This window comes from Nicotiana sylvestris, chromosome 11, assembly GCF_000393655.2.
Source record: "Nicotiana sylvestris chromosome 11, ASM39365v2, whole genome shotgun sequence".
NCBI classification, from domain to species: Eukaryota; Viridiplantae; Streptophyta; class Magnoliopsida; order Solanales; family Solanaceae; genus Nicotiana; species Nicotiana sylvestris.
Genome location: NC_091067.1, coordinates 109,887,476 through 109,912,520, shown reverse-complemented (window position 1 = coordinate 109,912,520; position 25,045 = coordinate 109,887,476). Strand labels below are relative to the sequence as shown.

The 25,045-nt window shown below is 36.1% G+C and overlaps 3 protein-coding genes across 3 annotated transcripts; 2 read left to right on the top strand and 1 right to left on the bottom strand.

Annotated features, from left to right (window-relative positions):
* The first annotated feature begins 12,909 nt into the window (after nt 1–12,909).
* On the top strand, nt 12,910–14,635 carry LOC138881470 (uncharacterized). The gene is made up of 5 exons (XM_070161698.1): nt 12,910–12,946; nt 13,197–13,401; nt 13,502–13,516; nt 13,623–14,173; nt 14,349–14,635. The coding sequence occupies exons 1-5, from the start codon at nt 12,910–12,912 to the stop codon at nt 14,633–14,635; spliced, it is 1,095 nt and encodes a 364-aa protein (XP_070017799.1).
* Nucleotides 14,636–14,647: 12 nt separating this feature from the next.
* Nucleotides 14,648–15,594, top strand: LOC138881469 (uncharacterized). Its single transcript, XM_070161697.1, has 3 exons — nt 14,648–14,959; nt 15,185–15,457; nt 15,571–15,594. The coding sequence occupies exons 1-3, from the start codon at nt 14,648–14,650 to the stop codon at nt 15,592–15,594; spliced, it is 609 nt and encodes a 202-aa protein (XP_070017798.1).
* A 715-nt stretch (nt 15,595–16,309) lies between these two features.
* On the bottom strand, nt 16,310–24,801 carry LOC138881468 (uncharacterized). The gene is made up of 13 exons (XM_070161696.1): nt 24,385–24,801; nt 24,281–24,297; nt 23,243–24,068; nt 23,082–23,138; nt 22,699–22,830; nt 22,510–22,615; nt 22,182–22,274; nt 21,961–22,098; nt 21,655–21,718; nt 21,431–21,557; nt 20,716–21,254; nt 20,596–20,631; nt 16,310–16,457 (listed from the first exon to the last, which is right to left on the bottom strand). Exons 1-13 carry the CDS (start codon nt 24,799–24,801, stop codon nt 16,310–16,312), a joined length of 2,700 nt encoding a protein of 899 aa, XP_070017797.1.
* Nucleotides 24,802–25,045: the final 244 nt, after the last annotated feature.

Genomic DNA, 25,045 nt, shown 5'->3' with positions numbered 1-25,045 from the left:
CCATCGGTAGACGAGGTGGTAACGTCAACCGATCGCGAGGATGACGGCTCATCTCATTGCACAGTACTCGGAGCCTCCACAGATCGCCCACCAACTCCAACATCGGCATCATGGAGGGGCACGCTTTCTACGGCCTCCGCTAATGGCGGGACCTCAGACGACAGATCTGCATCATCTTCGAGCATGACGGTCGCCGACTCGGATCAACCCTTGTTTTATCCACGACTCGAACAATCCCATTGTCGACATCTGCTGATCTCCTTTTACGAGGGACCAAACCTTCCTCGCCTGGCGATGACTCCTCTTCTTCATCTATTAAATGACATAAAAGGGAAGTAGGGTGTTCCGATTCTAATTCAGTCAGCGACTGAGATGACTTAGCTACAGCAGGAGGCGAAATGGAAGCAGATAATCGGGCAGGCCCAGCCGTAACTACTACAGGAGCACATTCCGAAGCAGTTTTTCTCTTTTGAAATGTTGGAGGAGGAGCCCTCGGCCTCCTCGATGATATCTGGCTAAAAAAATGAAGAAAAGAAGAAATGTCATCATTCCCTACAAGGCGGTAACCAGTAAGCGACTAGGATGTCACAACAATATAAATGCAAACGGTCAAACTTACCGATCACGGAAGGCGCGGGCTCAAACTTCTTGAGGAAAGGTGGCCATTCACGAATCCCTGCTGTATAGGGGAGGATCTATCTGACCTAATCATAGATGTCTTCGACCAAGGAAGGGGGTTCAGTCTCGGCTACACAAAGAGAGAACGAGGTGTCAACATAACCGAAACTAGCAAAACCAATATTCTATCAAAAAAAGAGGAGACAAATATACTTACGAGCATAATTCCAAACCTCGAGAAACCCGCTTGTATTGGTCACCACGTCCTCGGTTTTGACAAAAAAGTAGTTGAGCCAAAAATGATGATTCGCCTTATTATCCATCTTCACCACTAAACATTTGCTTCCTCGCTGGCAAAGATGTAACATCGTCCCCTACGGAAATTAGGGGCAAAGAGATGCATTAAGTGGCGAAGCAACACCCTGACCCCGGATAACTCCGCATACTTTGTAAGCATGTGGATGAGTTTGTAGGTATATGGAGAAAGTTGGGCTGGGAAGATGTTGTAATACCGGCAAAACTCCTCAGCCAATGGGAAGATAGGAAAGGAGTAGCCGGCGTGGAAAGGATATACATAGAAATTATCCTTTCTATATTTTGTGAGGACTTTCTTGTTTGAGATATTGGGTCCATTAAAGAAAGGGAATAAGTTCCAGAGAAATTATCGAAATACAAGAACACCCGCTTCGCCCAAAATTCAGAAGATCTCTAAGGATTTCCAAAGTCTGGTTCCTTCTAGTATGAGGTGACAAACAAAAGTCATGATTTCATGTGATGAGGTACTAAAGGTAAAGCCATACACTATGTTCTACACTAAAGAACGTGATGAAGATGAAGAAAGTGTGGTTTTTTCGTATCATGTTACTGCACAAGGCGAGCACAATGTTTTATCTCTAATGGAGGATGATGAAAAATTGGAGGATGTTTCACCGCGTTATCACATATCCTTCAACAACGGGGACTCTCAAGAAGATGAAGATGCGAAAGATACTCTATCTGAACTTGAAGAAGGGGTGAAAACAATATTTGATGCCTTAAAAGAAGTTAAACTTGGCACCGATGAAGAACCAAGACCTACCTACCTAAGCCTTTTACTAGAAGTTGATGAAGAAATCGCTTATATTGAGTTACTCAAGGAGTTCAGGGATGTCTTTGCTTGGAGTTACAAAGAGATGCCTAGCTTGTACCCAAAAGTAGCAGTCCATCACCTTGCAGTCAAGAATGGTGCTCGCCCTGTTAAACAAGCTCAAAGGCGCTTTAGGCCACGCTTGGTTCCTTTGATTGAAACCGAAGTTAACAAACTCATTGAAGCTGGATTTGTTCGTGAAGTTAAATACCCAATATGGGTTTCAAGTATTGTCCCTGTAAGGAAGAAAAATAGCCAAATTCGACTATGCGTTGACTTTAGGGATCTCAACAATGCGTGTCCGAAAGATGAATTCCCGCTTCCTATTCCAAAGCTGATGATCGCTGCTACTACCAGGTACGAGGCAATGTCATTTATGGACGATTCACCGGGCTATAACCAAATTCGCATTGCGCCAAAAGATGAAGAGCTTACCGCATTCTATATCCCTAAGGGTATTTATTGCTACAAGGTTATGCCTTTTGGCTTGAAGAACGTCGGTGCTACTTACTAAAGGGATATGCAGAATATTGTTTATGATCTTCTCCACAAGAATGTCGAATGCTCTGTTGATGACATGAAGGTAAAATCAAGAGAGAAGAGCTACCACTTGAAAGACTTGAGAATGGTGTTTGAGTTTCTCCGGAGGTACCAACTTAGGATGAATCCATTGAAATGTGCCTTTGGAGTTACTTTTGGAAAGTTCGATATACAAGCGTTAGTGGACTTCTTGGCAGATCACCCTATACCTGATGATTGGGAGCTAACTGACGAACTACCTGATGAGGATGCAATGGTCAACCTCCATGGAAGATGTACTTTGATGGGGCTGCACATCGTGGAGGAGCTGGTGTTGGTGTATTATTTGTCACTTCTCAAGGTAAAGTTCTGCCCTACTATTTTACGTTAATGCAACTCTGCCCTAACAATGTTGTTGAGTATCAAGCACTAATATTTGGGCTTGAAATGGTTGTCGAAATGATACAGTTGTAATTATAAGTCTTTGGTGAATCTCAGTTGGTGATCAACCAGATTTTAGAAAGTTATGAGGTCAAGAAACCTAACCTACGCCCATATCATGATTATGCAAAAAAATTAATGGGGTGGGTCGGTGATGTGACTATTCAACATGTGCCAAGGAAAGAAAATAAGAAGGCTGATGCTTTAGCCGCCCTAGCTTCATCATTAACCCTGCCCGGTCAAGCGCAAGTTACTGTCTGCCAAAAAAGGTAGTACACCGCCAAATAAGGCTGACGACCCCCATTATCGACTACTTAAGCTATGGGATACTTCCAGAAAATCCAAGCAGAAGGACTGAAATCCGTCGTCGTGCACCTCACATCCTTTACTACAAAGATACTCTATATAGAAAGTCATTCGAGGGAGTACCCTTGCGATGCTTAGGGGAAGAAGAGGCACTCCAAGCTATGCAAGAGGCACATTCGGGGGTATGTGTGTCACACCAGTCTGGACCAAAGCTCCACTTTCATATTAAAAAGATGGGATATTATTGGCCTTAAAGGGTTGCTTGGACTATGCTCAAAGATGCAAGGCTTGCCAATTCCATGCGAATTTTATTCATCAGCCTCGTGAAGTGTTTCACCCGACGGTAGCATCCTGGCCATTTGACGCCTGGGGATTGGATGTTGTTGGACCACTGCCAAAGTCCTCTGGTGGGCACTTATACATCTTGTCTGCGACTGACTACTTCTCAAAATGGGTTGAAGTTGTTGCTCTTAAATAAGTAAAGAAGGAAAATGTTGCAAGTTTTATCAGAGCAAACATTATCTATCGCTTTGGCATTCCTCGTTAAATAATAACGGATAATGGCAAGCCATTCGACAATAGGTTGATGAACAAGATTTGTGAACTTTTTGGCTTCAAGCAACGTAACTCTTCTATGTACAATGCTGCCGCCAATGGTCTAGCCGAGGCATTCACCAAGACTGTATGCAACTTGTTAAAAGAAGTCGTCTCCAAATCCAAATGAGATTGACATGACCATATGGAAGAAGCTCTATGGGCATATAGGACAACTCACCGCACATCAACACAAGCAACCCCTTATGAGCTCGTTTATGGAGTTGAAGTCGCCTTGCTACTCGAGCGTCAAATACCTTCACTATGATTATCTATTCAAGAAGGTATCACTGATGAAGAAAATGCTCGACTTTGACTAGCACAATTGGAGGCTCTTGATGAGAAGAGGTTGGAAGCTCAACAGAGTTTTGAATGTTATTAGGCTCGATTGTCTCGCGCCTTCAATAAAAGAGTTCGCCCAAGATCCTTTCAAGTAGGAGATCAAGTCCTTGCCATACGAAGCCCCATTATTACTTTCCATAAACCTGTAGGGAAGTTCACTTCAAAATGGGATGGGCCATATGTCGTGCAAGAAGCTTATTCAATTGGGGCTTATAAGCTGGTTGATGCAGATGACATGGGAATCGACCCTATCAGTAGCAAGTTTTTGAAGAAGTATTATCTTTGGAGTTGCAATGCTCTTTGACGCATGAGCCTAAACTGCACGTTGCTATACTCCTGGCCCGTAAGAGTATAAACTGTGTACGACCCACACACAAAAAAGTCCGCTAGGTTGAAAAACCTCGAAAGAGGTAGCCTAGGCAAAGATTAGGACATAAAAATAATAATAAAAAGAAAACTCACCCATTCTGAACTACGGTATGACTTGATCCTCTTCACCGAGGTATGTAGGCAGCTTAGAGTTTCATGCTGAGTTCAGTCACATAAGTTTAAAACATACATATTGCCCCAATAGTTGTCTGAGTGAAGTATGAAGGAATGTAAAATCAAGCTGAAACACCATCCTCCTTTTGAACTTAGGATCTCATTTGATTTAAAGTGAGCAACCCTCTATGGTAAATTGGTATCTTCAATGGGATAATTTTAAGAGGCGTCAAAAGGGAACACAAGTATAAGAAGAAAGATTGCTTGGCACAATGTTTCAAATTCAGTGAGACTTAGACCCAAGATATTCATGAGAATGGAGCTCTTGAATTTTGATTGATGGAAAGTAAAAACTTCTTCCGATCTCGAGGCTTCCATACCAAGACGTGAAAACTTTGGCGAAGTCGTGCTAATTTAGAACTGTCGGCATATCAAAAACTAAAGTCAATTTCGAAATATTATCTGAAATTGTCCTTAAGTCAATAAATTTTATATTTTGGATATATTTTAGTTTTTGAATTTTAATTTTCAAAAAATCAAACGATTCATGATTTCGACGTTCCTACATCATGAAACAAAAGTTTTGGTGAAAATCACGCAAATATGAAATCGTCAGCGTGTTAAAATTTTACGTTGACTTTGAAATATTATCTGAAACTATCCTTAATATTTTAAATTTTGTATTTTGGGTGGTTTAGATTTTGAAGTTTGGTTTCCGAAAAATTAAACGGTTCATGATTTCGACGTTCTTACACCAAGATATGATTTTTTTGGTGAGATTGTGTGAATATGAAACTGTCAACGAGCCGGAGTCTAAAGTTGATTTCAAAATATTATATAGGACGATTCTGAAGTTGTTTGATTGAAAATTTTGGATATATTCTAGATTTTGAGGTCTAGTTTTCAAAAAATTAAACGGTTCGTAATTTTGCCATTACTACACTAAAATATAAAATTTTTGGTGAGACTGCACAAATCTGGAATTGACAACATGGTACAATATAAAGTTGATTTCAAAATATTATCTGGGATGATTATGAAGCTGTTTGATTAAGAATTTTTGATATGTTCTTGATTTTGAAGTCTACTTTTCTAAAAATTAAACGATTCATAATTTCAACGTTTCTACGCCAAGATATGAATTTTTTGGTGAGACTGCGCAAATCTGGAGTTGACAGCGTGGTGCAATATAAAGTTTGTTTCAAAATATTGTGTGGGACGATTCTAAAGGTGCTTGATTGCTGATATCGAATATGTGATAGATTTTAAAGTATAGTTTCTACGAAATCAAATGACTCATATTTTTGACGTTCTCACATTGAGATATATACTTCCTACTGCAAATTTACAAAGGTGATGAACAATATTATCTTTAAAGAAAAATGAGGATGTATATTCAAATACAGAGAACTTCGAGACATGAACCATAGCGATATTTAACAGAAATCCAAGTTCTATTTTGTGGATGTTAATACATCATGTAAACAACCAAATATAGATATTGAACCGCAAGGAAAAAGAGGGGGGCATCAATAAAAACACGCAATATAAAGTAAAACATATGGAGTTTTCATTTCCATGAATAGTCGCTAGTTAACCAAATGCAAAAAAAAAAAGCAAATAAAATACTCTATACAGGTTAATCTAAATACAACTTATAATTGACCAAGTCTTTAAGGATGACCTCTAAGTGTTTTTTCTTCGTCTCCACATCAGCCAAATCATCAGAAGTCACCAAGGAAACGTCAGAACAACTACGGTACTCCTCTTCAGAACAATCTCTTCAACCTCTTTCTTGGTAGCACTCGGATAGCTCTTAATTGTTTCACCTTCTCCTTGGCCTCTTTGAGAGAGTGACTGGTGAGAGACAGTTCCTCAACCTTCTCCCCTTTTTCAGTCAAGACAAGATCAAGATGTTCCTTGGCTTTTAAAAATGGCTCTGATTTTTCAACGTCCACAACCATATCAGAAAGAGCTGATTGTGCCTGGTCATATGAAGTGGAAAGCTTAAAGAAAGACGTCAATAGGTTTTTTAGAGGAGAAATATCCACACCCTTTCCATCCATCTCCTCGAGAATCACTTGGATCTCGAATTGAACAGAAGAAGCATTGTCTGCAGTAAGGTCAGAGAGTTTGGTGTGAATTTTAGCCCAGGCATTCAAGATGAAATCCTTGCGAATAGTCAAGACAACCTTTCTTCCGTCAAAGACAGACATCATTGGTGCTAATCGTTGGTGAAAATTAGGCCCCAATTTTGCTCCAAGATTAGTAATAGAAGTCACCTCTAGGTCCGACTTAGATATCAGAAGTGATTTCCTCGAGTCCAAATTTGCCACAGATTCACTACTACCCTCTGATTTGCTTTGGTGTGACGCTATAAAAATATAATCACCATTTGGCTGCATATAAAAAAGATAGATGGTTAGTAAAGTTACCTATATATTATAAGACCATATGAAAGTTTTAAGCATTACCTCTTTAATGACCATCAAAGTCCTTGAAGCACTGCCAATACTGTCAGTAATTTCTACTACACCCAAATCAGTGTCTTCTTATTTGTTTTAATATGGATTCACCCGTTTGAAGTTTTGATCGTCATGACTACTATCACTCTCATTTTTGGATGGACATTTGTTGGAGGTAGGGATAGTGGTGCCTAATAGAAAGGAACCCTCGTGGACTTGATGAGCCTGAGAAGGTCCCTTCTTTTTTTAGCTTCCCTTGATGTCGAGTGGTGCAACCACTTTAGATTTCAAAGTATGAGGTTTTTCCTCCTTGTTATGCTCTTGAGGCGTGATCTCTAAAGGCGTAGCAGTGATTGGCCCAACAAAAGTCACCAAAGATTCTAAATGATCTTCACGTAAGCTGTCATGTACTCTTGTCCACCAGGATCTGTACTGTGACACAAATAGCTTTTTTGTCGTAGATATAGCGGGGGGAAAGGTCACCCTCGCGTTGGTGGAATTATGTGACACACAAATTTGCCAAAAGTTGAGTCCTTATTCTACTGAGGCGCTACAAAGGTCATTTCCAAAAAACTAGGGCTGGTATGATAAAATCCAAATTGACGGCTGAATCTATGTGGACTATATAGTTCAAGAATGAAAGAGTTCCTGCACCTCATAGGAAGATAATTAAAATAGATTCTCATAAAATAATTGACTTTCGGTTCCGATGCTTTATCATTATCCTCAAAATAGTAGGGTTCAGATGCCTCTGGCATGGTAGAAGTCCAAGATGCATTATCCGCTTGATGGATGCGTTTTCTTGGATTTGTATCATCCAAATACATTGCAGCATCTTCCCCAGTATACGCCACCATCAATAGAACATATTGTTCTTTTGGAAGTCCATAGTATGTCCTGAAGTAGTGAGCAAACCAACCGTATACATAATGAATGGTAAAAGAGATTTGATATTCTCGAGATGCGAGGACTTGGAGATCTTGTTCAAACCATAGTAGATGATCGCTATAACTGGGATTGAAAGGCTGAATTTCCATCCATATGCCATTATGCTCGCCGTTTTAAAGGTCTCGGGTCGAATGAAATTGCCATTTTGAAAGGGAAATACAAACGCACATAACCAACAAGATAAGAATGCTGCCAGATACGTGCCTTCTCTCTTTTCATGTCGAATCCCAAGATTAGCAAACATCATCTCATCCGCGCTAGACTATGAAACTACTTCTGGTATAACTCCAGTGGGGTTGTGCGTTGACTTCAAATGGGTAAACTTTTTCTCCCTCTTTTCTGGAGCAGGTTTATATCTCAAATCTCTCTTGCACCAAAATCCAATCCACTTGCTAAATGAGACCTTTGGATCATGACTATCCCCTTGTTGAAGATGGTTAAAGGCGGTAAATAGGTATCCACAAGATCGAGGAGTAAATCTTTCATTCTTCTCATTAACACCTGTGAGTTCGATAGCTTCAGGTACAACTTCTTCGTAGGGAGAACCTCCAATAGGTAAACCGCCAATTGTATGTAAATCCCAAAGAGATATCAATAGTTCTCTGGCTGATGTTAGTAAAGTATTTGTTGTGGGACACCAAGCTTCAAGAAACACTCGCAAGATATTTGAATTTCGATCATATGTAAATAAAGAAACATAGACGACATCACAAATTCTTGCTGTCTCCAAAGCCCGTTGACTTCTTCCAAGTACGTCCTCAGTCCATTCCCAATATCCCGGGATATGATGATATTCACCATCAATTTTCAAAGTATCTCCCCAACGTATCTCCGTTTGAATCATACGCCGTCCCAGGCAAGGAAGGGTACTCACGATATTGAGTTTTCGTTGGTAAGGAGTCTGAAGGGACCACATTTTGGTTGGCTTTTGGTTGTGCTCTGAAGTCCAATCTACCATGTGGAGGGAATTCTGCAGAGGTGGCCACAAATTTGCATATCGACCAACTAGTGGAGGGTAAGTCAATAGCTTGGTTATAACCCCTCCATTCTTAGCATCAATTATGAGATACTTGCGCTTGGAGGATGGAGATGTGTTGTCTTTGAAGTGAACCATCTCTTCAAAACTGCATAAGCGAGAAAAAAAGGATTAGTAAATATTAAGTCAACGACAATTGACAAAAAGAGGAGAAGATTCTAGTTCTTTGTGCTTTAGGCAAATTTCTACATGCGATTAAGAATTTTTCCTTCTATATGTTGTCTTGGGTTAATCTTCTATATGTTGATATGGATTTATCCGTGTATATAGTGACGTGGATTTGGTCGTCTATATAGTGATATGGATTTCTCTGTCTATATGGTAATGTGAATTTGTCCGTCCATATGGTAATGGAGATTTGTCAGTCTATATGTTGATATGGATTTATCAGTCCATATGGTGATGAGGATTTATCTGTGTATATGTTGGTATGTATTTTTCCGTCTATATGGTGATGATGATTTGTCCGTCTATATGGTGATATGGATTTATCCGTCTATATAATAATGTAAATTTGTCCGTCTATATATTGCAAGGAATCTATCTATCATCTATATGTCATCATAAATTTATCCTTTCTTGTTTTGCCTACACAAACACAAAGGATGAAAAAACGAAAGAAAAAAAATAAGTTACCTCGCCTCTATGCTTCACGTGGCTTGCGAAAAAAATGAATTGATGTTCAATAAAGGAAGAGCATGCGATTATTTATAGGTTTCTGAAGGTAGGTACCAAAAAGTCGTTGTCGATGTGGGACGCAATAGCTGAACTCCTGAAGAGACTCAATTTGGTAAAGACGGTGCAAAGTTTTCCAAACCTATTTGAAGTTGGACAAAAAGCTATTATCCAAGTAATATCCATTAAAGCAGTTTGATTTCAATAGGATACGTGAGGAATCCAAGTAAAACCAAAAAATCATCATTATGAATTTGAGGCTTACCTTGGCTATTTTCATTCAAACACAAACTGAATCTTGAACAACTGACCAAAGAAGGCTTACACCAAGATTTATTAATGAATAAATCGCGTTTTCACTGAAAGGCTAACATCTTTTAAATCCCCATTCTTCTCAAGTTACATTATAGAACAAGTACACGTGGAGATAGATCAACTGAGCAATTGTAAGAATTCAATCAATTGTCTTTTACATACTTCTAAGTCTCGTTTTAAAAGCTCGACAACCTCGACAAGCCTTGAAGCAGGGGGTATTTATAGGCATGTAAATTTTATTGGAATTAAATCCGTAAAATAATTTAGACTATATTTTAAATTCAAGTTTTATTAGTTCAAATAAATTTATTGGGCTAATATAGTTAGATAATTATAAGGCTAATATATATGGATTAAATAAAGGTCTTAATCTATTGGGCTAACCCATTTAATTTAATTGGAGTACAAGTGATGAACTGACTTTATTAAGTCCAAGATGACATCTTCCTAGAGGCCCAGTTTGGTGCCACGTGTCAAATGACGTGGCACACCAAGTCAAACAGAAGAGCCAATGAGATCATGCCACGTGTCAAAATGGCAAGGCATGCCAAGTCAAATAAAAAGGCCAATGAAATCGCGCCACATGTGCAAGTGACATGTTCTGGTCAATCAAAAACGGCCTTGTCACACTTCAATTTGATTGGTGGGAAAAAATTTATTCTTATCATAGCTCTTCCCTCCCACAACTATAAATAGGGGTCTTCATAACTCAGAAAAGACACTAGAAGTTATAACAAGAAGCAAGAGAGAGCTTGTGGATCAAACACCGCAAATTTCTCTACAAGTTTCAAGCTTTAAGAAATCAAGTTCAAGCTCAAGAACAAAGAACAAATCAAAATTCAAGGAGTACAAGTCCAAATCAAAGTTCGTGATAGTTGAATTCAAGATCATCGTTCGTGACAATGAATATAGGTTTAAGATTAAGCTCAAAGGCCCTTGAATTCACATTGAAAAATAGAATCAGAGGAATCATAGAGATTGTACACTTAATTATTTGAAATAAAATACTATGATTTTTGCAATATTTTTTGTCTTGATTTTATTTTCTTGATGCAATTTATTGTCTATAGGATGGATGACGGTCATGGATTTGTTGATGGTGTTTAAGGGTCATATTTTTCCAAAATTAGTTCATTTGGTAAAGGTGACTTTTTGTGCAAATAAACCTCAAGAAACATTTGTGATGTAAGTGGTCCCATTTCTGTTCAATTTGAGAAAGTATCATGCAAAAACTTAGGACAGAGTTTCAACTCGTGCATCCTATCCCACATACTAGTAATAGTATTTATATATCTGATACACAACATTAAAATTAAGAACTGATTGCTTAGGTTACACAAAAGTTGCAATTTTAACCATTAATTAGCAATAACGTTATGAGGTTAATCTTTGACTATTTGGATTTCTTCTTCCTTTTGATATTTCACAAGTACTATTATGATTTTCTTTCCATGTATAGAAATTTACGTATATCTCTCTCATTATTTCTTTATACTTTCAGGCATTCAATTGGATCGCGGCGAATCATTTACTCATATTGGAAAAACAGAAGACTTCACCTCTCTCTGGTATGTTTCAAAAGCTAATATTCCCTTTTCCCCATATCAAATTAAGTTTTATTTTGCTTTACACACAAAAACCTAATATGTAACTGGAGAAAGGTGGAGGGCAAAGGCTTATTTATAGGGAGGGGTTTGAGTTCATATGAAACATGTTCCTCTTCATAGATCATATATAATAATGTTAATGTATTTTTTTCAAAATTACTTAATATCTATGTGTTCACCCAAGCTCGAAGAGCCTATGGTACAATAACTATTATGTGCACCTTTATAAATGAAGTTGGGATTTCAAATCCCACAACTATCTTATTATTTTTTATTCCTAGAATTGAGCCCGAATGTTGAAATGTCGCATTTATCATGTTGTTTTTTTCTTTCTTTTTCTAGAATTGGGTCCACCCATGGAGATTGAGCATGTTTTGTGTATCCTCTTGTGTTTTAATTAAATAGTACCTTTTTCTTTCTTTCTTTTGTCTTTTCTTTTAAAATCCTCAAGTTTGACAAATTGAAATTTCTATTCTCCGAGGTACCAAGTTTGACATATTAAAATTCCTATTCTCCTGCTGTCATTATCGTTAAATTATATAATTATATAGAATGTCCTTGTTAAGATTAGTAGTAGCGGACGAGGTAGTATATAGTCATTGGGTTCAACTAATCTTAATATTTTTATAAGGAGTATAGATACATATACGAAAATTACTAAAATTGAAAAAAAATTATAATTATAAATCTATAATTTTCAAAGTGTAGTGGGTTCGTGGTAATTAGAATGTAAAGGTTGAACTCGTCAAATATAAAATCATGGGTCTACCTTTTTTATAAGGAAAATTTTCGTTCCTATACCATATAGGAAACTATATTACCAAATATGTTCATAGTTTACATATTACCCTTCATGCTAATAGTATTTCTACATAATATATACAATGCATTAAATAAGGAATCATTGTAGCTGTAGGATTCCTTATTTAGGCGCGCTAAAAAGGGGAATTTAATATTTTCCAGATCTTTCACAACGCAAATCACGCACAGTAATAACTATCGTCGACTTCATTACAAAATTTTCGTACTCTGTTTTAGAGATAGACTCTGTTTCAACTTTTTCTCTGATTTCACAAATCAAAATCGACAAAATCTTCTACAATTCTTCTGCAACAAAAGCAGTTATGGCGAAAATACCAATTATGCTACAATCGAATGGGATTTGGGATAGTTTTGGTCGATTTAGAGAATTCGAGGTCGATGGCATTGTAGTCGATGACGATGCGAGTTACAGTCTATTGATTTCTACAATAGCGCATCAATTAATGATTGATACATCGGAAAAAATTATAGAAATCAAAATACATTATCAACGAGCATTGTCCTCCAATGGAAATTAGGAACGATATGGGTGTTCGTGTATACATAGAGACGAAAAGAGAAAACAAAAACTTAGGATCATATCCTCTATGAATAACTGTTCACGATTTCAATATGGAATTGAGTATCACAAATGAGAACACAACTGCAGGTGTGTGATGTTATTTTTCTATGAAATTCTGGTAATTTGTAAATGAACTACAAATTATTTACATTTTATCTACAAATAAACTACATATATATATCAGTATGGATTTCTGTAATATCTACAAAATTTCTACATTTATTCTACATTAAAACTACAAAAAAATTGAAAAATGAATATGAAATACTGAATTTCAACCTTTCTACAAATTTTCTACAAACTGGTAATAACAATATTTATATTTATTTTCATGCAGGTTCGTCTGGAATACTAAAGTTACTTGTTATGCCAACATCTTCCGTTATAGAGGAATATGAAAGTATAATAATAACAGATAGTACACCAAGTTCTATTGAAGTAGGACAAGTATACCAAGACAAGGAAACAATTGCAACTGCAATGAAACACTATTCTATCATGCACAAGTTCCAATTCAGGGTTAAAAGATCTAGTGCTAGAAGGTATGAACATATGAATAGTCAAAGATTATTATTTTTCTAATTTTGTAGTTTATTTGTAATTTTTTAGTTCTTCAGTAATCCTTGTGATAATGTTTAACAGAATTGTAGTTGAATTGTAGTTATGTTGTATTTATATTGTATAATGTGATTGTTTAAGCTACAACAGGTTTTTTTTAAATCTAAATTTTAACCCATTGTTTAAAAATGTATTTATTTTGTAGCTACTGGCTGATATGTGTTGGTGAAAACTGTACATGGCACTTCAAGGCAACTAGCATAAATGATTCTGCAATGTTCAAGGTCAGAAATTTCGATAACCAACACACATGCTCTTTAATGGACAATACATTCATACAACGCAAACCTACTGCCATGGTAGTTGGTAGCATGGTTATTCCAAAATATTCTGATCCTAAGACAATTTACACCCCAAAAGACATTCAATTTGACATGTTGTCTGAACACGGCGTGAATCTAACCTACATGCAAGCCTGGAGAGCAAAGGAAAAGGCTTTACAGTTTTTGAGAGGTCATCCTGCTGACTCCTACAACAAATTGCCTAGTTATTTGTATATTCTAGAGAAGACTTATCCGGGGTCTGTAGTTAAATTAAAGAAGACAGACGATGACTGCTTCTTGTATGTATTTGTTGCGATTTGTACGTCAATCAGTGGTTGGGAATATTGTAGGCCAGTTGTATTAGTTGATGGGACCTTTTTAAAGTCAGCATACATGGGAATAATGCTAACAACCAGTACAATGGATGCAACAGGTACTAAAGTTTTATTTGAAGAAATATTGTAGCTTGTATGTTTTTTTGTAGTACTTGCAGATTAATTGTAGATATATTGCAGATATATATTGTAGAGTAGTTGTACTTTGTATATATATGTCTTCTTCTGCATTTTTACTGCATCCAATTAATTGCTTCTTGCCACATAATGTAGGTACCATATTACCATTGGCATATGTTGTTGTTGATTCAGAGAATGACACATCATGGAAGTGGTTTTTTGAGCAATTCAAGCTCGCATATGGTGAAAGACCAAATATGTGTGTTGTTTCGGATCGGAATGAGAGTATCTTGAAGGCAACATCTATTGTTTATCCCGGCATACCACATTATTCTTGCATGTGGCATATTTGGACAAATATACGGGCAAAGTTCAAGAAGGGACATCTTAAGCTAAGTGAATTATACTTTGCCACGGCGCGGCCATACACACTTGATTAATTTAATGAAAGGATGTCAAAGATTGAGGAGATTAACCTCCGTGTTAAAGCATACTTATACGATATTGGATATCATAGATGGTCTCGAGTACATGCTACGGTGAACAGAACTTGGACTATGACATCACACATTACAAAGTCGTTGAATGCTGTAACAAAATATGCAAGAGAGCTGCCAATAGTAGAACTATTAGAGTATATGAGGACCCTTCTTGAACTTTGGATGAGAGAAAAATTATTGAAAGCAAAGGGTACATTCACATACCTTGGATACAAATTGAACAAAGAGTTAGATGACCACAGAACATTGTCGCACAAACTTAAAGTAAGATCTGATTATTTATTGAATCAAATTCATAAACAACACAATGTAGATATTTTGTAGATATTTTGTATATAGCTTGATTTTAACCATATATGAATTGTTTTTTTGTTTGTAATGTACTCGTAGGTGAGGGCTTCAACAGACTACATCCATACAGTAATAGATGGTGTGAGGCGCTATATTATTTGTCTTTAAAATACGAAATGTAGTTGTGGGAAATTCCAGCTTGATGAACTACCTTGTCCACATGCTTTGGCTGCTTTAAGACAAAGGGATGAGTCTTTTGAAGAATATTGTTCTCCTTATTACACAAGGGCAAACCTCTTGCGTACGTATGAAATACCAGTAAATCTGCTGCCTGATGAGAGCAAATGGAATGTGCCACAACATATAACTGAAGAAATAGTAAATCCACCTAAAAGAGGGAAAAGACAGCCAGGAAGACCTCAAAAAGAAAGATACAAAATATATGATGAAATAAATTCAAAGAAGTACAAGGTTTCATGCGGCAACTGCGGAGGAGAAGGGCATAACAAAAGATCTTCCAAAAATGTACCCAAAATGAAATAAAATTTTATGTAGTTAACATAATATTTCATAAAATTTGTTAGTTAGTTCTGGATAACAGATTTTGATGTGTAACATTGTTTTTTTAAGATCATAATGTAGTTAGTTAGGATGTTTCTATATTGAGATAATACTTCATAGATTGATTTGTTTATGAATGTTTTCTATATATATAATCTATAACTTTTTTACTATATATGAAATCCTTTACATAGTTGTTAATGTGTTTTTGCAGTTTATCTACAATAAAAATACAAAAAATACATTATCTGGAATTTACAGAGTATATATATATTATAAATCTGTAGGAAAGTAGTTAAAAACTTAAAATATTGTAGATGAAGTATTGTTTATATTGAAAAAATGAGTATAAAAGAAACAAAACACACTGTTACAATATTCTACAAATATAACAACAAAAAACTACAATATCTGTAGCTGACATAATATATAGATTAAAATTCAGGTAGAAAGAATCTTTATGGTGAAAATAATATAGATCAGAATAACTGTATAAAGTTTTAGTTGCAAAGGATTTAAATGCTAAAAATAATGAAGATCAAGTACTGTACATATTCAACAAGTGAATATAAACCCAACAAACTGTTACCATTTGTTCTACTATACTGGATAAGAAAAAAAGAAACAAAGGCTACTATAATTGTAGCACAAGTCTGCTACAATTAAAACATAATAAATTGTTCAAAAACTTGTCTACCATCTATCTTATAAACTAGCATCAACTACACAATTGTAATACATGTTCCATTCCAAGCATTACAACTACTTCTTCTTCCTCTGAACTCTTGTTTTCTCATTCAAAGCTGGTGCACCTTTCCTCTTTGCCAATTTGCCTGTCACCTCACTATCACTAACTGCCCCAATCTCCTGCTTCTTTCTAGCATAGTCCCAAAGTAGCGCTCCATAGCGTCTACGGTATTGGTCAATATCAGAAAGGTCTTCTGTCGGAATTGATAATTCTTGTCACACCTCCCTTTTTACACATCCCGAAAGGGGCATATAAGGAGTTTTTCCAATTAAAGGAAAATCGGAACGGGATTTATTATTAAGATTCAGAGTCGCCACTTGGGAGATTAATGGTGTCCCAAGTCACCGGTTGAATCCCGAACCGAGGAACATATGACTCTGTTAACAGTCCGCGAACCAGAAATTCGAGTAAGGAATTCTGTTAACCCGAGAGAAGGTGTTAGGCATTCCCGAGTTCCGTGGTTCTAGCACGGTCGCTCAACTGTCGCATTTAGCTTATTTATATGATTTTATTACATGATGAACCTATGTGCCGATTTTAACTTTTAAACGCTTTTTATTCAAATTAAAGAAAGTTGAACGCCGTTTAAAACGTGTCTTTGGATCGCGTCACATGAAATGCACCCGCAATCCTAAACACATTTTATTCAACGTTTTGGGATTTGATTTGGGTCACATGAAATGCACACCCGAGTTTAGGAATGTAATTTTATTAAAATCGCGCCTAAAGTGGCTAACGCATTGTTATTTTTTGGGAAGGCCGTGAAATTCGCTAAACGGCCCATCCCGAATTCTAAGTATTTTAATATAACCAATTATCGAGGGCCCCGCAACTTGTAGTTTTATTTGGCGAGGCTCGTCTCATTTACTATTTTAAAGGACAAGCCTAAAAGTGACGATGATTTTCTATATATACTTTGTTTTCCAATAACAAAACAGAGGTCCTAATTAGTGAGCCTTATTTAAGACCCAGTGCTTTTGAATTTGTGATTTTCAATTAACCCAAGCCTTTAAAGGTGTTGAGACCTCAATATTTGTCCAGAAACGAGTTGGGCCAAACTGCCTTGACATGTTTGCTACATGCATGAGGTCTAGGCCATTTGTGTAATCCATCGCAGCCCACGCGGTCCAACAATGGACTATTAAACTAATACCAGTTCAATCCTAAGCCCTTTTGACCTTTTCCACGTTTTGGGGCTACTGAGATGCACACACAAATCAAATTACACGGAGGCTATCACAAACATAGCTTAATCACGTATTTATTAGATTTAATAACCTCTACTACTACTACTACCTGGATGTGCTAGTGAATTAACAAAGTTATGACATAATACCTAATCAGATTTGTACTTGATTGATACCTATTTCGAATTTCATACTGGGTTGAGATAACACCAACGAAATAAAACAAATTCATACGAATCTAAGCTACACTCGACTCTACTTGACAATTTTGTTATACGACAGTCCCATTATGTGCTATAATACTACAACCTTCTACTTCAAATGATGCAATTATATACGATTACACATCTCAACAATTACTACAAACTAAAAATTCAAAATAACAGTCCAAGTAATTTTAAAGTCCTAATTACAGTCTATATTATGCCGATTTAAACAAGTTCTACTTGTTCAATCTAACATGATTTAAACATCCAGAACGAATATAGGAAAGGGAGCTAAAGCAGTAGTGAGCATTTGCACTTCAAATTCTCCTCAATTAGGCTTCATTCAATCTGAATCTATGCATCACTCAAAGTGGAGATGAATACCTGGAAGCAGAATAGAAAAGGAAGAGAAGAGATCAGCAACAGGTAATCAAACTGACATTCAGCAGTTCAAGCAGTAGTAATAGGCAAGCAGGAATCAACAGCAGCCCAGATATAAGATCAAACGACCTAGAAATGTTCAAACCAAACAGAAAACCCACAGATCAACTCCATACAGCAGCAAACCAACCCAGAAATGAACACCAATGCATAGACAGCCAGCAAAAACACCCAAACTAGACTTAGAACACTAATTTCAACTCGAAATGAACCTCTACACTTCAACAAGTAAAGATAGCAATTGCAGAATGTGAATCAGTAAACAGAAGCTGAAATCAACTTCCAATTTCAGTGGAACAATAGATTTTTTTTTGATTTTTTAGTTTTTGTTGTTTTTGGTTTTGAAATTTGAAATTTTCTATTTCAGATTTGAAAAACTAGTGAGAAAGAGCTTTGGGGAAACTAGCTGGCTGAAAAAAAGAACCCCCTAAACAAAGCATTTGTGATGTCTTTTATAGGCAACACAGAAGTGAGCACAGATTTTCAGTTTTTCTCTTAGTCCCTGTGCATTTTCAGTTTAGTCCCTTTGTTTTTTAACTTATTATGCAAGTTAACACCCTCATTTCCTAACTTGTTACTCAAGTTACTACTGCTAAAAAGCTGAAACTTACACCAAGGCCCCATTCTAGAAGGCCCTAGGGTGTTCTTCTACCTATAGAATACCTATACTACCCTTATTTTGGTTTTGAAATTAGTATTCTTAACAAAACAACCCTTTTCCATGCCTAAACTACCCCTGAAAGCCCCCTGAAATTACTGGCCCTAATTAAACTTCTAACAACTATACCCAATCACCTAAACTGAGACTAATTAAAAGGGATTGAACCTCAAACTAATAAACACTGAATTGAAGAACACTTGAAACTTGATTAAACTAACAAGACATTAATCTAAACAATTTTAACACAGGTTTGGAACAGAATTAAACTAAAAATCTAAAGGGACAAGAAACAGATTACAAAAGGAAATTAGACTAAACCAATCAGTTTGAACTAATTAAAACTATTACTTAACAATTAAACCAATTAGCTGAACATTTAAACTAAGTAAAATAAAAATCGACTCAGTGTTAGCAAAGATGGAAACTAACCTAAGTATTAACCTACACATCTATCACTAATAATAACAAATAGAAACAAATTGATGCCAAGCTAAACTGTTAATCGGAACTACACGGTAATTGAACTTCATTTAATTAAACAACTAAAAACATGCACCAATCACACATAAAACCAAACAAAATTAAGCAACAGTTAAACATTAAAAATAAACGGAAACTCACTAAAAAAAAATCCGGCCAACTCTCCGAGTCCAAATTCGATCATCTCCAGTGGGAATTGGGTGCTATTGACCGCAGATTCTTCAAGAGGGAAGCCCAGGGACCATGTGGTATCAATTTGGGGTAATTTGGTGCAACTAGGGTTTTGGCCGGAAAAGTTTAAACTAATATTCGAACAGTTCCGGCCACGTTCGAGGGTCAGGACCTTGGGGTTTTGATAGAGGAGGTTGTGATGGTCCTATGGTGTAAGTTTGGTGGTGTTTGGGCTACTTTGAGTCATGACCGGAAAAGCTTCGATCCAATATTTGACGAGATGGGGTGGGATTCGAAGGAAACAGAGGGTGGATTTGTGAAGAGGAGGAGAAGGGGAACAAGTGGTGTTATTTTGGGTGGGAACGGAGTGGTTACCGTCGTCGTCGCCGGCGAACATGACGGAGCGTATAGAGGCGGCGTCTCTAGGGTTTGGGTAGGGGTGAGTTCTGAGAGGCGAGGTAGGGGGGGGTAACGTTTTGACATTAATATACTAAACGACCCAAGCTTCTCGTCCGTTGGATTGATTAACCTCGACGGCCCGGATTGATCGACGCCAAACGACGTCGTTTTAGTTATGTAAAGGGGCGGACCGGGTAGAGGCTACTGGGCTGGGTCATTTCGGATGTGTAATTGGGCTGAAGAAATGAATTGAACGGCCCACTTCATTGTAACAGTCCACTTCTCCCTTTTTATTTGTATTCTCTTTATTTCTTTTATCTATTTTTGTATTTCATTATGTATTTTTGTATTTTTTCTGATTTTATAAAAATGCAAAAAGTAAAATAGAGTCCTAATATATTTCAAAGTTAAACTAATTAACTCCTAAAATTGTTTAAAATCTATTTCGTGACGAATTCATAATTAAACAATTAAAAATGCAAAAATGAACTATTTTTGTTATTTTCTTCATATTTTGTTCTAAAACAAATTAACCTCTAATTAATACTAAAATATGAAATTAAAACCTAGATGCAAATGTATTTCTGTATGTTTCATATGAATTAGAATGCACAGATAAAAATGCAACAATTACCAGAAAATGACACAGAAATTCACAAAAATTGTAAAGTAATAAAGAAACTGTTTTATTTGAATTTTGGGAATAATTTATATATAGGGCAAAAATCACGTGCTCACAATTCTCCAATACTAACACACTCTGCAAAGGCAGCAAGAATACACCACAATCACTGCAAAAGATAAAAAAATGTCAATATTTACCAAACCATCAGAAAAAGGGTTAAATATAAAGAAAGAAAGAAGATTTTTGTTACAGTGATTCTTCTTTTTGCTGTGGTATCTCTCCGACGATCCACCGAATGTTAAGAGGGTCGGTAACATGTTTCTCAATGTATGCTTTTGTATTCTTGAAGTTGATGTCTTTACGCTTCCCATAAAACCCGGTGCATGACAAATACAAAGGGATAATAATAGAAAACTTGTCGACACAAGATTCAACAATAGAGTGATTGTGTGAAGAGACCATAGAATCATACGCATAAAAACACCTTTCTGCAATGTCAAAAACAACCAACACCCAATGGAATTTTTCTACAATATTGACGGGCATGATGACATAATCAACTTCATCCCATGCGACATTTGCGAGTAGTCTATACCCCAATATATATTCTGCTACAACATCCTGGGGTTTGACAACAGAAAACTTCTTTTCTTGAGGAGAATTTTTGAACTTTTCATAAATCTGATCAATCCTAGTCTTGAACACACAATCTGTTGTAGTAAATCTGGTGTTGTTGTGGAGGCCATACTTGCCTCTTTTTCTCAAGTAATACATTATAATATTAATGTGCTGCAACAAAAACAAATTGCTTTTAGTTTACATGTTATCTCAAAATATTCTACACAAAACTATAAATAACTACAATACATCTACAATCAGAAATATAAAGCATCTATTCATTCAGAATACAAACTATCTACAATTTATCTACAAAATATTTACAAATTAAATACATTGAATCTTACCGAGTCATTAAGGACTTGTCCTGGGTGTGCAAGGGAAAAGAACCACTCCTTCTTGTCAACCTTTTCAACTCCAAGATCCAACCATGGCTTAAATTGGTTGTCCTTTATAGAATACGGAGCCTTCCTCCTATATAAACAAATAGAAATTAAAATATAATTGTTGAATGAAGTGGATGTATAAAAGATGAATACTGGAATAAAAGTGTCAAATTGTGCAACCTAACCTCTTTGGACCTGTGTCGGTACCGTTGTATAACCACTTGTGGAATTGATCCAACAACTCAGGGTCTATATTTTGACCAATAACACTAGTAAACGGGTGCTTGAAGTGAAATATTTGAGGTCCAACCGAGGTGCTGCCACCAGAACTGTATAAAGGGAGAAATGGTGATCGGGCATGCTTTCTCGGCTGCCTTGTTCTACCTTGATGCACGAGTGTTGTTTCATCTTGTATAGGCTCGCCGAACTTAACCAACTGGGAGAAGTTATCAGGCAGCTCGAAATCATCAAGCGTAACTCCTTCTTCTCACCTCCGGATTCTTCTGAATCACCTACATTCACATACTCTGCCTCTTTACCTACATTGTCATCCTTCAGATTCTGCTGTTCTGTTTGAGCTGCTACTGTCACTCCGTGAATTAGAGATTGTGCATGCATATCTTCCCTCTCTGAAACACCATGTATATTTAACTTAATAGAATGGTAAAAAAGTTGAAACAAAAAGAAAATATCTCTGAAAACAATTTCAAACCTTCATTCTCTTCATCAACAACCCCTTCAAAATGTGTATATAAATCAATATGTGCTGGATGATTTTCTTCACCATGTGCACATTCAACATGTTCTGTTTTTTTAATTAAAAATGTTAAATAATACTGGATAGTATTGGCTTGACAACTTATGAAGATATGAAGGTGTGTCATAATATCTAAATAAATCTGTATTGCTGTGTAAATAAGCTGGATTTAATTGTATATGTTGTGTATATATATAATGTAGACAAATTGTAGTTATTTTGTAGATAATTTGTAGATATTTTGTATGTAATTGTAGATATACTGGAGATATATTATAGATACCTATTTTGCTGGGGCTGACCTGCATTGTTTCACCACTATTGAACTGAAATTGTTGATTGTTCTTGTCTTTTGGTTGGTCAGTATTTTTTGTTGAACTCACATCAAACTGTAAGTTTTATATTGGTTAGGATATATATTTTAGAGGTGACATAAATAGTTTTGCTAATATGATTAAGAATCAAATGTTACCTTTGCATCAACTTGATCATTTAGATTGTTTATCACATGCAAAACAGTCTTGACTGAATCCTTTATTAGGTCTCGAAGGCTACCTAGTTCTTCAAATACATCTTTCCTAAAATTTTCAAGCTTTTCATCGACCTACATAATAAATAAAAAATACATAGTTACCTTCAGAAATATGTATTAAAAAACAAATACACTATTATATAAAAATCAGAATGCTTTTTAGGACTACATGTTTCCTTCTCAACACCTCTTTTTAACTTTTTTATTTTACGAAGAATAAACTCCTTTTCCTCTTTTCCAATTGATTCTTTGGGTTCCAATGGAGGAGCATCAACTTTTGGATTCTCAGAAACATGTTAAACCTATTCAATTGTGTACTCAACTTTATCAGGCAAAGACATCACTGAAAGCTCTTCAGGTGATTCATTTATGTTGGTGAACTGAATGATGAAAAAGATAAATTAGCTTGTTTAAGGCAGAATATGTATACAAAATATAGATATTTTGTAGATAAATTGTATTATCATAAATAAAGACCATTTACCTTCATCCATTCAGGCTTGATCATTTTGTCTTCAATTGCAGCTAACCAAATCTGACCCTTAGCAGCTGACCAGTTTAGTATGCGAGGGGTTGAATTAGAAATCTTTGTAGCTATATCAATGTTGACGGAGGAGCAACACTTATACAACCATACTTTCATGGCTAGTGGGAATCCTTGAATGAGATAAGAATGAACGAAAGGATTTAGCCTGTGCCTAACAGATTCAATCAACTGTCTGTAAGACTGAACACCCCATGGAAATGACTCGTACTGACCGGATTCAACCAAATAAAACCTAAAATGATCTACCAACCCAATATGGTATCTCTCTGAAGGACAAATGAAGTATTCTATGAGATATAGAATACATAACTTGACTGCATCCTCATCATTGATCCAGCTTTTGGTGATTACTATATGTTTTAGGTATGTCTTCTCCACTTTTATCTTGTTTGGAAAGTAACTGCTCATTATCTTACTGACATAACTAGGAGTGTAACCAAAGTCTGTCACCTCAGTATGACATCCAAGACCAGTTATTACTGCAAACTCTCTCAATCCAAACTTTAACCTCTCACCTTTTAACTCAGCTATAAAATAGGAAGCATCGGATGATTTCAATTCATACTTCATAAGAAGATGAATAGCTTGATTTTGCATGCATAAATTGGGAAATGACAGTAAATAACCAAAGCATGTCTTCTTGAACAACTTCAAACCATTTGGACACAAGCGCTTTAATTTGGCTAGGAATGCTAAGGTCACATAATGTCTGGAATCTAAGCATCCCATAATCAACATTATGAGATGCAAAAAAATGTCCATTCTGCAAAATTCAACAAATGTAATCTAACATTAATACAGTAATTAAAAAGCACTGATACATTTGTATGTTTCTACAAAATAACTCCAAAAATATACAATATAACAACAATATTAAATAGATCAACAAATCTACAATTAAACTACAAAATTAAGACAAATAATATCACATAATTTCATTGCTTAAAAATATAGATACATATGCAATTTATATACAACATTTCTACAAAAATCTACAAATAAAAAAAACCACAGATTATGTAGATTTTTAACAACTAAAACAGGCGAAATAAGTAGTGAAGAAATTAAAAAATTCTTACCTCCACCAATGAGTGATTTCGAACATTTTTAGGAGTTTTAACACTAGGTTTTTTGTTTTTTGAATTTTTCTTCTTTTTGGGAGTTTTTGAACTGGGAGCCACCTTAACTTTCTTTCCAGGTTTACTGATAGGCACATCTTCTACAAAATCATCATCTAGAACTATCCCTTTTCGTTTCCTATCCGCTTGTTTGATTGGCCTCGAAGATTCTCCAACATCGAAATCATGTCTTTGTTTAGTTCTAGCTTCAGCCCTGATTTGACTCAGAGAAACACTATACTTCATAGCTACAATTGCATGTGCAGATTTCCCTTGCTTTTGGGGTGAATGTGGTGATAATACACCCAAATCGAAAGAAGGTACATCTGATTCTAGATCTTTTTTAGGGCTGTGTTTTAAAGCTTTGTTCTTCTTCATTGAGAAATTTTGAAGCTAAAGGTAAATGTGTGTATGAACGAAATTGAAGATTTGACTTCAATTTTGACTGGTTTTGTCGAAGAAAAACCTTGATTTTGGACGTTAATGGTAGATGGTTACCTTTGTTTTTCTGGTTTTAGCAGAGGGAATAATGACTAGAATCGTGTGCGTGTCGTGATACGTAGGTGAGGTTGTGGGTTTAGGAGAGAGAAATGTGGGGGTGGAGGGGGTGGGTGGGGGGTGG

Coding starts and splice junctions, on each gene's coding strand:
- LOC138881470 (XM_070161698.1), top strand. CDS start 12,910: ATGGAATTGAGTATCACAAATGAGAACACAACTGCAG. Junction 12,947..13,196: donor AAATGAGAACACAACTGCAG/GTGTGTGATGTT, acceptor ATTTTCATGCAG/GTTCGTCTGGAATACTAAAG. Junction 14,174..14,348: donor CAGTACAATGGATGCAACAG/GTACTAAAGTTT, acceptor CACATAATGTAG/GTACCATATTACCATTGGCA.
- LOC138881469 (XM_070161697.1), top strand. CDS start 14,648: ATGTCAAAGATTGAGGAGATTAACCTCCGTGTTAAAGCATACTTATAC. Junction 14,960..15,184: donor CATTGTCGCACAAACTTAAA/GTAAGATCTGAT, acceptor GGGAAATTCCAG/CTTGATGAACTACCTTGTCC. Junction 15,458..15,570: donor TAAATTCAAAGAAGTACAAG/GTTTCATGCGGC, acceptor AAAATTTGTTAG/TTAGTTCTGGATAACAGATT.
- LOC138881468 (XM_070161696.1), bottom strand. CDS start 24,801: ATGAAGAAGAACAAAGCTTTAAAACACAGCCCTAAAAAAGATCTAGAA. Junction 23,139..23,242: donor TCAAGCCTGAATGGATGAAG/GTAAATGGTCTT, acceptor TTCATCATTCAG/TTCACCAACATAAATGAATC. Junction 22,831..23,081: donor TGATGTCTTTGCCTGATAAA/GTTGAGTACACA, acceptor TTTATTATGTAG/GTCGATGAAAAGCTTGAAAA.